This window comes from Anomaloglossus baeobatrachus, chromosome 2 (assembly GCF_048569485.1).
Source record: "Anomaloglossus baeobatrachus isolate aAnoBae1 chromosome 2, aAnoBae1.hap1, whole genome shotgun sequence".
NCBI lineage: Eukaryota > Metazoa > Chordata > Amphibia > Anura > Aromobatidae > Anomaloglossus > Anomaloglossus baeobatrachus.
Genome location: NC_134354.1, coordinates 409,666,395 through 409,682,326, shown reverse-complemented (window position 1 = coordinate 409,682,326; position 15,932 = coordinate 409,666,395). Strand labels below are relative to the sequence as shown.

The following is a 15,932-nucleotide window of genomic DNA, read 5'->3' as shown; positions in this document are numbered from 1 at the left end:
CCAGAAGTGGCAGCTGAGGTGAGAGCAACCATGTCTCTGATGCTGCGCGTTCTTTAGAATGTTAGCACACTCCTGTGGTAGTGCCAACATGATAAAGGCGGCAACTAGCCAAGGGAACTAACGCCTTTGCAACTAGTCAATGACCTCATTAGCATATTATAAAGAATCTTTAGAAATACTTTTTCTAAAGATCTCTATGTATTCTACTAACAAAGACAGTTACAGTGCCTTGCGAAAGTATATGGCCCCCTTGAATTTTCCAACCTTTCCCCACATTTCAGGCTTCAAAGAGATAAAAAATAACAAATTTTATGGTTAAGAAACAACAAGTGGGACACAATTGTGAAGTTGAACGAATCTCATTGGCTTATTTTAAACTTTTGTAAAAAAAGAATTAACTGAAAATCTGTGTGCAATATTATTCGTCCCCTTTACTTTCAGTGCAGCAAACTCACTCCAGAAGTTCATTGAGGATCTCTGAATGATCCAATGTTGTCTTAAATGACTGATGATAAATATAAGCCATATGTGTGTAATCTAGTCTCCGTATAAATGCACCTGCTCTGTGATAGTCTCAGTGCTCTGTTTAAAGCACAGATAGCATCATGAAGACCAAGGAACACAACAGGCAGGTCCGTGATACTGTTGTGGAGAAGTTTAAAGACGGATTTGGTTACAAAAAGATTTCCACAACTTTCAACATCCCAAGAAGCACTGTGCAAGCGATCATATTGAAATGGAAGGAGTATCATACCACTGCAAATCTACCAAGACCTGGCCGTCCCTCAAAAATTTAATCCCAAACAAGGAGAAGACTGATCAGAGATGCAGCCAAGAAGCCCATGATCACTCTGGATGAACTGCAGAGATCTACAGCTGAGGTGGGAGAGTCTGTCCATAGGACAACAATCAGTCATACACTGCACAAATCTGGCCTTTATGGAAGAGTGGCAAGAAGAAAGCCATTTCTCAAAGATATCCATAAAAAGTGTTGTTTAAAGTTTGCCACAAGCCACCTGGGAGACACACCAAACATGTGGAAGAAGATGCTCTGGTCAGATGAAACCAAAATCGAACTTTTTGGGCACAATGCCAAACGATATGTTTGGCTTAAAAGCAACAGCTCATTACCCTGAACACACCATCCCCCCTGTCAAACATGGTGGAGGCAGCATCATGGTTTGGGCCTGCTTTTCTTCAGCAAGGACAGGGAAGATGGTTAAAATTGATGGGAAGATGGATGGAGCCAAATACAGGACCATTCTTGAAGAAAACCTGTTGGAGTCTGCAAAAGACCCGAGACTGGGATGGAGATTTGTCTTTCAACAAGAGAATGATCCAAAACATAAAGCAAAATCTACAATGGAATGATTTACAAATAAACGTATCCAGGCGTTAGAATGGCCAAGTCAATGTCCAGACCTGAATCCAATCGAGAATCTGTGGAAAGAGCTGACAACTGCTGTTCACAAACGCTCTCCATCCAACCTCACTCAGCTCGAGCTATTTGCAAAGGAATAGGCAAGAATTTCAGTCTCTCAATGTGCAAAACTGATAGAGGCATACCCCAAGCGACTTGCAGCTGGAATCGCAGCAAAAGGTGGCGCTAGAAAGTATTAACTTAAAGGGGACGAATAATATTGCACGCCCCGATTTTCAGTTTATTATTTTTTTATAAAAGTTTAAAATAAGCAATAAACTTCATTAAACTTCACAATTGTGTCCCACTTGTTGATTATTGACCATAACATTAAAACATTTTTTATCTTTATGTTTGAAGCCTGAAATGTGGGAAAAGGTTGAAAAATTCAAGGGGGCTGAATACTCTCGCAAGGCACTGTTGGCAGCGATTAGCAATATGCATCCAGAACTTCCAGTGGTTCTGGGTGCATATAGGACCTTACAGGTTTCCTTTAAATTCAGATGGGATGTTCATCCATGAAATGTATAATTTTATTCTGTATCAAGATTGGATAGGCTTCAAAAATTGTGTGAAGGGAGCCTTATAAATTTTTCCCCTTGATGCGGGCTATGCAGTGACTTTTCTCCTTTCCCAGCACTAAATAGATATGCCATATTGTGCACTCGTGCCCATGTTTCAAGCCTAAGTACTATTACTCTTTAATAAATGTAGAATAGATGCAATTGCGGAGTACCAAGCAGTGAACACATGTATACACAGGTCAATGAACATGTATCATGTGAATAATCGCCCATCAGCACTATTAGGGGATGACCATGTGTGGCAAAAAGGTTTACTCAGAAAACTTGTGCAAACATTAACAACCTCTTTGAAAAGCGCATAAAATAGCATGTCTGTGCTATTTACGCCATTTTCTCGGCTCGTAGGTGATCGCTACCTGTAAGTGCACCAATCTGCGAATAATTAGAATTCCTGTCTCTAGTCATCTAGCTCTCTTAAAGGAATAAAATGACTAATATAAGCCAAAACATCTCTATGTATTACATGACACTAGAATTTATATATAAAAAAAAAAAAAAGCAAAAAACACAATAACTCAGTGCAAATGGCCATAAACTGTTCTGAATATGGAGAAGAATTACTGTGTGCAAACAGGTTGTGTCTGGCAAGATAATGTATACAAATTTTTACAACTGCGTCACATGCTGACCTACAGGTTTGCTAAAAAGGCCAATCCGTCACATCATGTGCTAATATATACTCTTAAGGCAGACATTTCTCTACATATATATTCATCGCAACACATTCATAAAATGTATGGCAACTTATGTGCAATTATATGTAATAACTATAGAAGGACAAACATGAAAGCTTCCCAAAGGAATGGTTACGAACAGCACCGAATTCCATTAGAACACTACCAGAACATTTGACCAAAAAAAAAAGAAAAAAAAATATATTAATGCACAGGTCGTATATTCGGGATAAAGTAAAAACAGCTGAATCTAATCTAATAAAATATGGCCCATGCACTAATGCATACAGTGTGAATGCACAGAATAGTAAAGTGTATGCCAATGACGTTCTCATACGTTTAGACCCTCCAGTCTAAACCTCTCCCTGCCAGAAAATATAGCACAACATGACAGAGAAAAGGACAAGTCATCAGACTGAATATACATACTACTTCAGATGTACCCAGCAGCAGAATAGTTAAAATCATTTTTTTGGGAATGTAACACAATGGGGGTATTTCTAAAAGTGAAGTATGCTGGAAAATGGCCCTAAAACATCAATGCACAAACTAGATCAATGTTAAGGAGGGGGTGGATGTAACGTCTTCTGCAAGGGGAGATTGGATATAGGTATATAGCCACAATTACTCTGGATACACATTTAAACAAAATTCGATTTTACTGTGAAAATATTTGAAAACTAAAAAACAAAAAAAAAAAATAATCCAGTTTTTTAGCAATGTTAGAAAATCATTATTTGAATGACAGCCAAAATTGGACACGAAAATAAGTTCATATTAATTTTCATTTAAAGTGGTTACCAAATGGGAAAAGCTTTTTGGCAACAAGCTCAAAGTTTGAAAAAAAAAAAATAAATAAAAAGTGATACCCACCACATCAAAAATTATCGTATGTCTCCATTCTGACACTAAGCGGTGCCCCGAGAATCTTTACTTCCTGGACCAATCTGTACACACAGGAAATGCCCACTCAGCCAATCACTGGTCACAGTGGGGACATTGCCAGCTACTGATTGGCGGAGTGGTATTTCTCATACCTGAAGACACAGACCAGGACAGCATGGGAACGGTGGCATTGATAGATTGGGGAAGTGAGCACTGATTATTTTTTTTAAATTAAACCATGAACCCATTGCTAAAAACTTTTCTCTGCTAAAGAACCCATTTAAAGGCGTTGCATGGAATTTTAATATTGATGGCCTAGGTAATCAATATCTGATACTTCAACAATAGGAAAAGTAGAAACAGCCCTCACCGATATTTGCTGTGTAGCACTCTGGTTTATTTCAAATTCGGAGGATACATGCTTCGGCGTTACAGGGAGGGAAAAAAGATGGTCAGCACACAAAGACGACGGCCGTTTCGCCCCTAGGGGTGGGGCTTCGACGGGTCTTCGAAGACCCGTCGAAGCCCCACCCCTAGGGGCAAAACGGCCGTCGTCTTTGTGTGCTGACCATCTTTTTTCCCTCCCTGTAACGCCGAAGCATGTATCCTCCGAATTTGAAATAAACCAGAGTGCTACACAGCAAATATCGGTGAGGGCTGTTTCTACTTTTCCTATTGTTGAAGTTTCGTCTTCTGACACTATGAATAAGCACCCCGTAGCTGTAACTCTTTACAGTCCTCCCTGGAAGTTTTTTCCACTTAACCGCAGAGATCATCAGCGCATATTGCGCCTCTTGCGATCAGTGGTTAGTGCTTAAATTAGAAGGTCCTTCGGTGAAGCAGTGCCCTGCTTTTTGCTCTGTGAATTGCTACAAATCAATATCTGATAGATTGGGGTGCTGGAGTTTTGCACCCCCCACAGATCAGCTGTTTATGATGCTAGCTAGAAGTGGTCAGTTGTGAAGCTGAACAGCACAGCACTGTCAACTATATAGTGGTAGTGGCCACACGTTGCCCATCCGCCCCCCTACTGATGTGCAGTAACTGACTGTGGCCACTACATGCTTGAAAGCACTGAGCACTCGCAGCTTCCACTTATCAGTGCGGGTGGCGTGTCACATCCCGACTGATCAGATACTGATAACATATCCTAAGGATAGGTCATCAATATAAAATCCATGGACAACCCCTTTAACTGTTTTCATCACTCCACCTTCATAGAAACCATCTCATAGAAAGCATAAAAGAAAGTTAGACATGAATAAAAGAATAACTCTTAACCTGCCAATTTGTAAATATTTGCATGCATCTCCACACAGAGCAGCTCTACCAGCACATTCCTATATTTCACTCCATAAGAAGTAAAAACACAATGTGGACGCCATCACATTCCAGTTGCTGTACAGGGAGAGGTGAGATACAGACTAGCTGCAGACCTGAAGGGGTTTGCTGGTGTGGAATTGTAACAGGTCCTATTTGTATTCAGCTGGTAGCAGCACGCAAAATGGGAGCCCGATAAGTGAACTCACCCGGGTTTTTTGCCATCTGCATATCCTTGGTGTGGATCTTCACATTATGAAGTATGTAGCTCACCTACGAGTGTGCCTGTAGACAGTTATCATCCTACTCTAAAATATACTGGTTATGGTAGCTTCAAAGGGCCAGGGTGTCCCTGTAAAAGTATGGGAAAGACGGAATATAAGTAGGGTGAACTCTAAAAAGACCTGGGTGAATGAAGATGCTCATTTATCACCAGAGAAAGACCAGCTTGGCTGGAGAAGTGAGAAGAGCAAGAGTTCAGGGGAAAAGGGCTCTGATTATTTTCATTTCCACATTGGTGAGCTGAGGCTCTGGTTAGGTCCCTGGTTAGCCGTAGGCTGTCCATATCCCGCCATTCCTCCAACACCAAAAAAGGTCATCCCTGCCATCTGTTGGGACACCTAAAACACAAAACACTGATATTAATACTTGAAACCTTTGAACATCGTAAAATAAAATTGTTTAGGAGACACTATGCAACAGTCCTGTTACAGAAATTACCTGAGCGACATTCCACTGTAACTGTTGTCCTGGTTGCATGCCATACATTGGCTGTGCCATAGCACCCATGCCTGCTACATAGCCTGCATGTTGCGCCATCATTCCATTAGGGACACCCATCATTGCTCCCTGCATTCCACCCATGTATCCAGCTGGGACAGCCATAGGGGCAACTACACCGGGGTGTGCTGGTTGAGTCATGATTCCCAATGGTGATGCCATCATCCCACCCATGACACCACTAGGCGAAGGAACTGCTGGAAATCCAGTGTAAGCACTCGGATATGGCATTTGTGCTGGTGCCATGAAAAGAGCTCCTGTAAGATAAACAAAAAAAGGTATAGGTTACAGAAGATTTAGGATAGTTGTGCAAAGTGAGAACATTTCTAACAAACTTCTTAATTTAACCTCTACAAGTTCTCAGAATATGGTTTCCTATATCAAATTGATAATGCCATTAATGTCAAATTAAAACTGAATGAGCAGTCACCCCCAACCATTTTGGAGAAAGCGGATGACAAGAGGATAAAGAGTACTTCGATTCCCACTGATTAGAAATGACTTCTCATACACCTGAACTTGTTCTATTCAGACCTTGAGGATGAATCTGGGGAGTCTGAGGCCCATAGAGAGAAAGGATTGAGTCCTTAGAAAGTTGCTTCTTTGTTCCTTCTTCTGCTTTTCCACCACATTCTGGAAATAGATTAAGGTTCTCTGGGACGGACCCTGAGCCGGTTACTGGCATGGTGCTGACAGTCTGTTGGAATAACCAGAGAGCAGGGATCAGATATTGCTCCGGAATTTAATGACAATAACTAATGCTGAAAATCAGTTAAAAATCATACAGAAGAGAGTACCCTGTATATTCACATAATGTGTGTTATACCGCCATACAGTCCAGGACATAAGATTGTATTGTAGCTGGAAATCAGAGAAACAGTAACCATCGTTTTAATTGATATTCCATAAATTTGTAATACATGTTAGAGAAATCTGCTTTCTTCTGGACTTATTTTCAAAATTCTCAATTTATGAGGTAAAACTAGTCAGCGAAAACATGCCAATACAGAAAAAAATATGGCAGCTGGGAATAGGATTCTAGTTACACAGGAACAGGGAGGAGATCTGCTTAAACTCCTCCTCCTCCTCCTTTCTCCAATCTACATAGAATCTTATTAGCACCAACTGTCATCTCCCATCTCAGTAATGGGAAAGTCTCCACTGAATACAGATTTTACTCTTGAGAATCTAGAGAATGAATGATCAGTCCTGGAGGAGAAAAAAGTAGATTTCTCTAGAACATATATTACAAAGTTGCTTAGTCTCGGATGTATTATTGATTTACTAAATAAAAATTAAAAAACACCGTTACTCTTAAACCCCTTCACTACCTTTGACGTAGAAGGTGTTCCTTGCCTATGACGTACAGTTACGTTACGGCACTGCCCCATGCCATTTGTTTAACCCTATAAATGCTGAAATCAGCATAGTGTTCGCAGCATTTGGGGGGGGCATACAAGATGGCTCCCCCTCCCAGGTGATTAGCCCCCTGGAATGTAATTGCGAGTTGATCGTTGCCATGGCAACCAGAGGTCAAATAATGACCTCTGGGTATGCCAGCTACGAAGGAAGGCCTGTTAGACCATGCCAAGAGCATGGTCTAAAAAGAATTTCCATTACACTTTTTTCAGTGTGATACTGAAATGCATTACATCAGTGATCAGAGTAATAAAAGTCCAAGTAAAGAAGGGAATTTTGTTACTTACCGTAAATTCCTTTTCTTCTAGCTCCTATTGGGAGACCCAGACGATTGGGTGTATAGCTACTGCCTCCGGAGGCCACACAAAGCATTACACTAAAAAGTGTAAGGCCCCTCCCCTTCTGGCTATACACCCCCAGTGGGATCACTGGCTCACCAGTTTTAGTGCAAAAGCAAGAAGGAGGAAAGCCAATAACTTGGTTAAACAAATTCACTCCGAGTAACATCGGAGAACTGAAAAACCGTTCAACATGAACAACATGTGTACCCGAAAAAACCCAAAAATCCCGAAGGACAACAGGGCGGGTGCTGGGTCTCCCAATAGGAGCTAGAAGAAAAGGAATTTACGGTAAGTAACAAAATTCCCTTCTTCGGCGCTCCATTGGGAGACCCAGACGATTGGGACGTCCAAAAGCTGTCCCTGGGTGGGTAAAGAAATACCTCATGTTAGAGCTGCGAAGACAGCCCTCCCCTACGGGGAGGCAACTGCCGCCTGCAGAACTCTTCTACCTAGGCTGGCGTCCGCCGAAGCATAGGTATGCACCTGATAATGTTTGGTGAAAGTGTGCAGACTCGACCAGGTAGCTGCCTGGCACACCTGTTGAGCCGTAGCCTGGTGTCGCAATGCCCAGGACGCACCCACGGCTCTGGTAGGATGGGCCTTCAGCCCTGATGGAACCGGAAGCCCAGCAGAACGGTAGGCTTCAAGAATTGGTTCTTTCATCCATCGAGCCAGGGTGGCCTTAGAAGCCTGCGACCCTTTGCGCTTACCAGCGACAAGGACAAAGAGTGCATCCGAACGGCGCAGGGGCGCCGTGCGGGAAATGTAGATTCTGAGTGCTCTCACCAGATCTAACAAATGTAAATCCTTCTCATACCGATGAACTGCATGAGGACAAAACGAAGGCAAAGAGATATCCTGATTAAGATGAAAAGAGGATACCACCTTCGGGAGAAACTCCTGAATGGGGCGCAGCACTACCTTGTCCTGGTGGAAGACCAGGAAGGGAGCCTTGGAAGACAGCGCTGCTAGCTCAGACACTCTCCGAAGAGATGTGATCGCTACCAGAAAAGCCACTTTCTGTGATAGTCTAGAAAGTGAAACCTCCCTCAGAGGCTCGAAGGGCGGCTTCTGGAGGGCAACTAGTACCCTGTTCAGATCCCATGGATCTAACGGCCGCTTGTACGGGGGTACAATATGACAAACCCCCTGCAGGAACGTGCGCACCTTAGGAAGTCGTGCTAGACGCTTCTGAAAAAAGACGGATAGCGCCGAGACTTGCCCTTTAAGGGAGCCGAGCGACAAACCTTTTTCTAACCCAGATTGCAGGAAAGAAAGAAAGGTAGGCAATGCAAATGGCCAGGGAGACACTCCCTGAGCAGAGCACCAGGATAAGAATATCCTCCACGTTCTGTGGTAGATCTTAGCGGACGTGGGCTTCCTAGCCTGTCTCATGGTGGCAACGACCCCTTGGGATAATCCTGAAGACCCTAGGATCCAGGACTCAATGGCCACACAGTCAGGTTCAGGGCCGCAGAATTCCGATGGAAAAACGGCCCTTGGGACAGTAAGTCTGGTCGGTCTGGTAGTGCCCACGGTTGGCCGACCGTGAGATGCCACAGATCCGGATACCACGCCCTCCTTGGCCAGTCTGGGGCGACGAGTATGACGCGGCTGCAGTCGGATCTGATCTTGCGTAGCACTCTGGGCAAGAGTGCCAGAGGTGGAAACACATAAGGGAGCCGGAACTGCGACCAATCTTGCACTAAGGCGTCTGCCGCCAGAGCTCTGTGATCGCGGGACCGTGCTATGAAGGTTGGGACCTTGTTGTTGTGCCTGGACGCCATTAGGTCGACGTCCGGCCTTCCCCAGCGGCTACAGATTTCCTGAAACACGTCCGGGTGAAGGGACCATTCCCCTGCGTCCATGCCCTGGCGGCTGAGGAAGTCTGCTTCCCAGTTTTCTACGCCGGGGATGTGAACTGCGGATACGGTGGAGGCCGTGGCTTCCACCCACATCATAATCCGCCGGACTTCCTGGAAGGCTTGCCGACCTTGGTGATTGATGTATGCCACCGCTGTGGAGTTGTCCGATTGAATTCGGATCTGCTTCCCTTCCAGCCACTGTTGGAAGGCTAGTAGGGCAAGATACACTGCTCTGATTTCCAGAACATTGATCTGAAGGGTGGACTCCTGCTGAGTCCACGTACCCTGAGCCCTGTGGTGGAGAAACACTGCTCCCCACCCTGACAGACTCGCATCTGTCGTGACTACCGCCCAAGACGGTGGTAGGAAGGATCTTCCCTGTGATAATGAGGTGGGAAGAGGCCACCATTGCAGAGAGTCCTTGGCCGTCTGTGAAAGGGATACTTTCCTGTTCAGGGATGTTGACGTCCCGTCCCATTGGCGGAGAATGTCCCAATAAAGAGGACGCAGATGAAACTGCGCAAACGGAACCGCCTCCATTGCCGCCACCATCTTCCCGAGGAAGTGCATGAGGCGTCTTAAGGAGTGCGACTGACCGTGACGGAGAGTCTGCACCCCGGTCTGTAGTGACCGCTGCTTGTCCAGCGGAAGCTTCACTAGCGCTGAGAGGGTATGAAACTCCATGCCAAGATACGTTAGTGATTGGGTCGGTGACAGGTTTGACGTTGAGAAGTTGATGATCCACCCGAACGTCTGGAGAGTCTCCAGCGCAACATTCAGGCTGAGTTGGCATGCCTCTTGAGAGGGTGCCTTGACAAGTAGATCGTCCAAGTAAGGGATCACAGAGTGTCCCTGTGAGTGCAAGACTGCTACCACTGCCGCCATGACCTTGGTGAACACCCGTGGGGCTGTCGCCAGACCAAATGGCAGAGCTACGAACTGGAGATGTTCGTCTCCTATCACAAAACGTAGAAAACGTTGGTGCTCTGTAGCAATCGGCACGTGGAGATAAGCATCTTTGATGTCTATTGATGCTAGGAAATTTCCTTGAGACATTGAGACAATGACGGAGCGGAGGGTTTCATCCGGAACCGCCTGGCCTCCACGTGCTTGTTGAGCAGTTTTGGGTCCAGAACGGAACGGAAAGAGCCGTCCTTTTTTGGCACCACAACCAGATTGGAGGAAAACCGTGACTTGTTCCTGAAGAGGAACCGGGATAACCACTCCTTATGCCTGCAGAAGAGCATCGGCTCGGTGGGGAGGTGGGGACGTTCTGAAGAATCGAGTCGGAGGACGAGAACAGAACTCTGTCCTGTGCACGTGGGCACAATGTCCCTCAACCACCGGTCTGTGACCTGTGGCAGCTAAATGTCGCCAAAGGCGAGCGAGTCTGCCATCAACCGCGGATGCGGAGAGATGAGAGAGATGAGAGTCATGAGGAGACCGCCTTGGTAGCGGTTCCTCCGGCTGCCTTCCTTGGGCGTGATTGAGCCCCCGGAAGCTGAGCCCCTCTGAGGCTTTTCAGCTCTTTTGGACGAGGACAATTGGGACCTGCCCGAGCTTGGGAAGGACCGAAACCTCGACTGTCCTTCCAGGACAGCATTAATAGGGTAAGTCGCAATGCAGACATTGCGAGGTTACGGACGCCCCTGCGGCACAAATGTACATATGCTCAAGACCAGCTGTGCAAGAACAGCTGAAAAGCTTAGGGTGCCCATACGGCTGTAAATGCCGGAGCAACCGACACGCCGATAGCCTCATAGACAGATTTCAACCAGAGTCCATCTGTCTAGCAGCTTTAAGTGAAGTCCCATCTCCACTGCAACTATGCTCTAGCCGCAAGCCTGGAGATTGGAGAATCCACCTTTGGACCCTGGGTCCCGCGCTTGACCACGTCAGGGGGAAAAGGATAACGTGTATCCTTAATACGTTTGGAGAAAACGCTTATCTGGTAAGCGTGGTGTTCCTGGACTGCTTCTCTGAAGTCAGCGTGGCCAGAAAAATACTCAATATACGTTTGAGCTACTGAAATGGGACTTCTCCTGCTGTGAAGCTGACTCCTCCGCTGGGGGAGCTGAGGGAGAAAGATCCAACATTCCATTGATGGACGCTATAGGATCATTCCTTATGGCGTCACCATCCGGTGTATCCGGATTGAGAGCGGTGTCAGGATCAAAGTCCTGATGAGCTACGTCTGCCTCATCATACAGAGAGCCTCCTGGGACCCCCCCCGGAGCACCGATTTTATTCCAAATGAGGGTGGCCAGGGAGCAATGATCCAGATTGCCCATGGCCTGTCTGGACTGCAAGTCTCTATCCCATTGCAACTCCATCCCTGTCCTTGGACAGGGTTGACAGGTGGTTCCTTTGGCCACGTCTAGTAGAGACCCCGGCTGACCAAGTGCTACAGGGGAGCATTGCACACAATGGGGTTCAGTGCCGTGGAACAGTATCACATGCAGCAAAAACAGCATCGAAAGCCTGTGTTGCTTATATGCTGCTGCCGGCTAGCCATCTAGGATATAGAGCCAAGAATGGCGACCGTACAGTGCAATGTATAGCATACAAGCATAAAGTACAAAATGAACACTGCAGCACATGCAATACAAGCAGCATAGAAAGCCTGTGCCTTGGCACCCCTGCTTTTCTGCTGCTGTAGACTAGCCATCTAGGGGAATATAGCCCAGAATAGCGACCATACAGTGCAATGTATAGCATACAAGCATAAGTACAAATGAACACTGCAACCCCTGCAATACAAGCAGCATAGAAAAAAACCTGTGCCTCAGCACCCTTGCTTTTCTGCTGCTGTAGTCTAGTCATTCTAGGCGAAAATAGCCCAGACTAGCGACCGTACAGTGCAGTGTATAGCATACAAGCATACATACACATGAACACTTCAGTACATGCAATACAAGCAGCATGGAAAGCCTGTGCCTTAGCACCCCTGCTTTCCTGCTGCTGATGTGTCGCCATCTAAGAGGGCATATAGCCAAAAATAGCGACCTATGCAGTGTAAGCATAAAATACAAATGGACAACTGCGGTATTTAGTGGGGTCAGCACTTCAGGTGCCGCTTACCGCCCGCCTATAAGCGGGTGTGGGGTCGCCCTAGTCCTGTGCCTGGTTGCCCAGAGTCCGATCTCTCAGCTCGGACTGCAGGAATGGCTGCCGGCGTCCTTCTCCAGCTCGTGTGGGTAGGGGCGGGCCGTGGGCGTGCCCCCAAGTCAGAGCGGGAAACCGGCGTCCCACAGTGTCCAGTGAGAGGGCTGGAGCATGTAAATAAGGCTCCAGCCCTCGGCGCTGCTGATTGTACAGCGTCTCTCCCCTACCCTGATTGACAGGGTGGGGGCGGGAACGAAGCGGAGTTAGGCCGCAAAAGCCGGGGACTGGATTTATAAGCGCCGCCGCCGTAAAAGCGCGGTCGGCGCTAAGTCCCCGGCGCACTACAAGTCCCAGCCGCGCCGCCGCTCCCGGAGCGTCCGGCGCGGTAGTTCCCAATACATAAAGTCACTCAGCTAGGCTGCAGTGACTGTAACCCTTTACTGTCCCCGGCGCACTAGCACACCCAGCAAGTCTGGAGTGTGCTGTGCCTGTGTGTACGGGGACACAGAGTACCTGAATGGTGCAGGGCCATGTCCCTGAACGGTACCCAGCTCCGTATCCAGCAGGTTCAATGGGTCTGTGGATGGAGCCCGGCCTCAGGGCTTTGGGGCCGGTAAGATCCCACTTCCTCAGAGCCCCTCAGGGGGATGGGGAAGGAAAACAGCATGTGGGCTCCAGCCGCCGTACCAGCAATAGGTACCTCAACCTTACAAACCACAAGCGGGGTGAGAAGGGAGCATGCTGGGGGCCCTATATGGGCCCTCTTTTCTTCCATCCGATATAGTCAGCAGCTACTGCTGACTAAACAGTGGAGCTATGCGTGGATGTCTGACCTCCTTCGCACAAAGCAGAAAACTGGTGAGCCAGTGATCCCACTGGGGGTGTATAGCCAGAAGGGGAGGGGCCTTACACTTTTTAGTGTAATGCTTTGTGTGGCCTCCGGAGGCAGTAGCTATACACCCAATCGTCTGGGTCTCCCAATGGAGCGCCGAAGAAAATATTTTTTTAAAACCCCCAATTAATTATGCTTTATCATAGCGCAAAAATATAAGTGGAATAAAACGTGATCAAAAAGTAATCTGTAAATAAAAATGGTGTAGCTTTTAGTGTAGGGACCAACAAGCATAAGGTTTCCGTGACTAGTGTTGTAGGCTTCCGTTTTATGGCCATAAATACCAACTAAAACCTCTTGTTTTTTTTGTACAGGATACAGCCAGGCCCCTTTCTGTTGGGCCTTGCATTGTAGAGTGTCTGTCCGTGCATGATACACGGGTGGGGTACGGCTTGGCAGCCCGCCTGATCTAATAGTATGGGTGTCCCCTAATAGACTGCAGGTTTGTGACTGTTTATGCATGTGTGAACAGCGCTCTATGCAAGCCACTAGTGTGCAGTTTTATCATCTAGCATTCGTTCCCCTCCATTCCATGGAGGCGTGTGTGTGATTTTCTTCTCCTGCACCTGTGATGCTTCCACTTAATGGCGGTTTAGCTGTATCCTGGTAGAGAACTAGTTTTTGGCCTGGGCGATGTACACATTGCAGCCCATCTTTGCTGTAAGTAATACTTAATTTTTGGAGGATATTTATGCCATTTTTATAATAAGTATATTTAGGTAAAAAAAAAAAAAAACAAAACAACAAAATCAAAATAAGTGCACATATTTGGAATTGGTGCATACAAAAAAAAGATGCATTCTATAAATGGGTAATACTCGTAAACCCCTTTAATTAACACGTAAAAAAAAATAAATTTAAAAAGTGGAATATATTATGCTTTATCATAGCGCAAAAATACAAGTGGAATACAACGTGATAAAAAAAAAAAGTCATCTGTAAATAAAACTGGTGTAGCTAAAATCATCTTGTCCCGCAAAAAACAAGCTGCCATACAGCTCCGTCAATGCAAAAATAAAAAAGCTAAAGCTCTCAGAGTAGTCCGAAGGAAAATAAAGAGAATTTTGTTTACTTACCGTAAATTCTTTTTCTTATAGTTCCGACATGGGAGACCCAGACCATGGGTGTATAGCTTCTGCCTCCGGAGGACACACAAAGTACTACACTAAAAAGTGTAGCTCCTCCCTCCGAGCATATACACCCCCTGGATGACCAAATCTAGCCAGTTTAGTGCAAAAGCTGAAGGAGGACATCCACCCACAAGTAGAGACAGAGCAAAACCCGGAACAACCGGAACCTCTGACTACAACAACAGCCGGTGAAAACACACGGAACAAGAAAACTGCCAACAGGCAACAGGGTCTGGTGCTGGGTCTCCCATGTCGGAACTATAAGAAAAAGAATTTACGGTAAGTAAACAAAATTCTCTTTTTCTTCATCGTTCCTTATGGGAGACCCAGACCATGGGACGTCTCAAAGCAGTCCATGGGTGGGAAATAAACAGAAACTGAGAAGTAGGCAAAACCTAACTTCACAAATGGGCGACAGCCGCCTGAAGGATGCGTCTGCCCAAGCTCGCATCTGCCGAAGCATGAGCATGCACTTGGTAGTGCTTTGAAAAGGTGTGCAGACTAGACCAAGTGGCAGCCTGACAGACCTGCTGAGCCGTAGTCTGGTGCCTGAAAGCCCAAGAGGCACCGACAGCTCTGGTCGAGTGTGCCTTGATCCCCGGCGGGGGAGGCACCTGAGAACGCTGGTAGGCATCGGATATGGCCGACCTAATCCAACGAGCTAGGGTCGGTTTAGAAGCCGAGAGACCCTTGCGCTGACCTGTGGTCAGCACAAAAAGAGAGGTGCACCACCCAAGAGTGGCGGTGCGTGACACATAGATCCGGAACGCCCGCACCAGATCTAAAGTATGCAACGCTTTCTCAAAGCGATGAACAGGGGCCGGACAAAGGGAAGGCAATGAAATGTCCTGGTTAAGGTGGAAAGGAGACACCACCTTAGGAAGAAAGTCCGGAGTCGGACGGAGAACTACCTTGTCTTGGTGAAAAACCAAAAAAGGTGACTCCGAAGAGAGCGCTGCCAAATCAGAGACTCTCCTGAGAGAAGTTATGGCCACCAGAAAGACGACTTTCTGTGAAAGTCGAAACAAAGAAACTTCCCTAAGAGGCTCAAAGGGGGGTTTCTGTAAGGCCGTGGGGACCAGATTAAAGGTCCCAGGGATCCAAAGGCCGCCGGTAAGGTGGAATGATGTGAGATACGCCCTGCATGAAGGTGCGCACCTGAGCCAGTCGGGCGATACGCCGCTGAAAGAACACTGACAGAGCCGAGACCTGTCCCTTAAGAGAATTGAGGGATAGTCCTAGCTGCAGACCGGACTGTAGAAAGGACAGGATGGTTGGCAAGGAAAAAGGCCAAGGAGCATGGCCGGAAGAACGACACCAGGACAGGAAAATTCTCCAAGTCCTGTGGTAAATTTTTGCCGAGGAAGACTTCCGAGCCTGAGTCATAGTGGAGATGACTTCGGGAGGAATGCCGGAAGCCGTCAGGATCCAGGACTCAAGAGCCACGCCGTCAATCTGAGAGCTGCAGAATTCTGGTGGAAAAACGGACCTTGAGAGAGAAGGTCTGGGCGGTCCGG

At 46.7% G+C, this 15,932-nt stretch overlaps 1 protein-coding gene across 2 annotated transcripts in view; it reads right to left on the bottom strand.

The window, feature by feature from the left end:
- Positions 1-4,223: 4,223 nt before the first annotated feature.
- Positions 4,224-15,932, bottom strand: part of SMAP2 (small ArfGAP2) — a 63,035-nt gene continuing 51,326 nt past the window's right edge. For both annotated transcript variants that reach the window (XM_075334128.1, XM_075334129.1), the window contains exons 8-10: positions 6,198-6,360; positions 5,604-5,920; positions 4,224-5,503 (exon numbers count right to left, since the gene is read on the bottom strand). In XM_075334128.1, the coding sequence (XP_075190243.1) occupies positions 5,387-5,503; positions 5,604-5,920; positions 6,198-6,360 (597 nt within the window). In that variant the 3' untranslated portion in view covers positions 4,224-5,386. The remainder of the gene's footprint in view (positions 5,504-5,603; positions 5,921-6,197; positions 6,361-15,932) is intronic.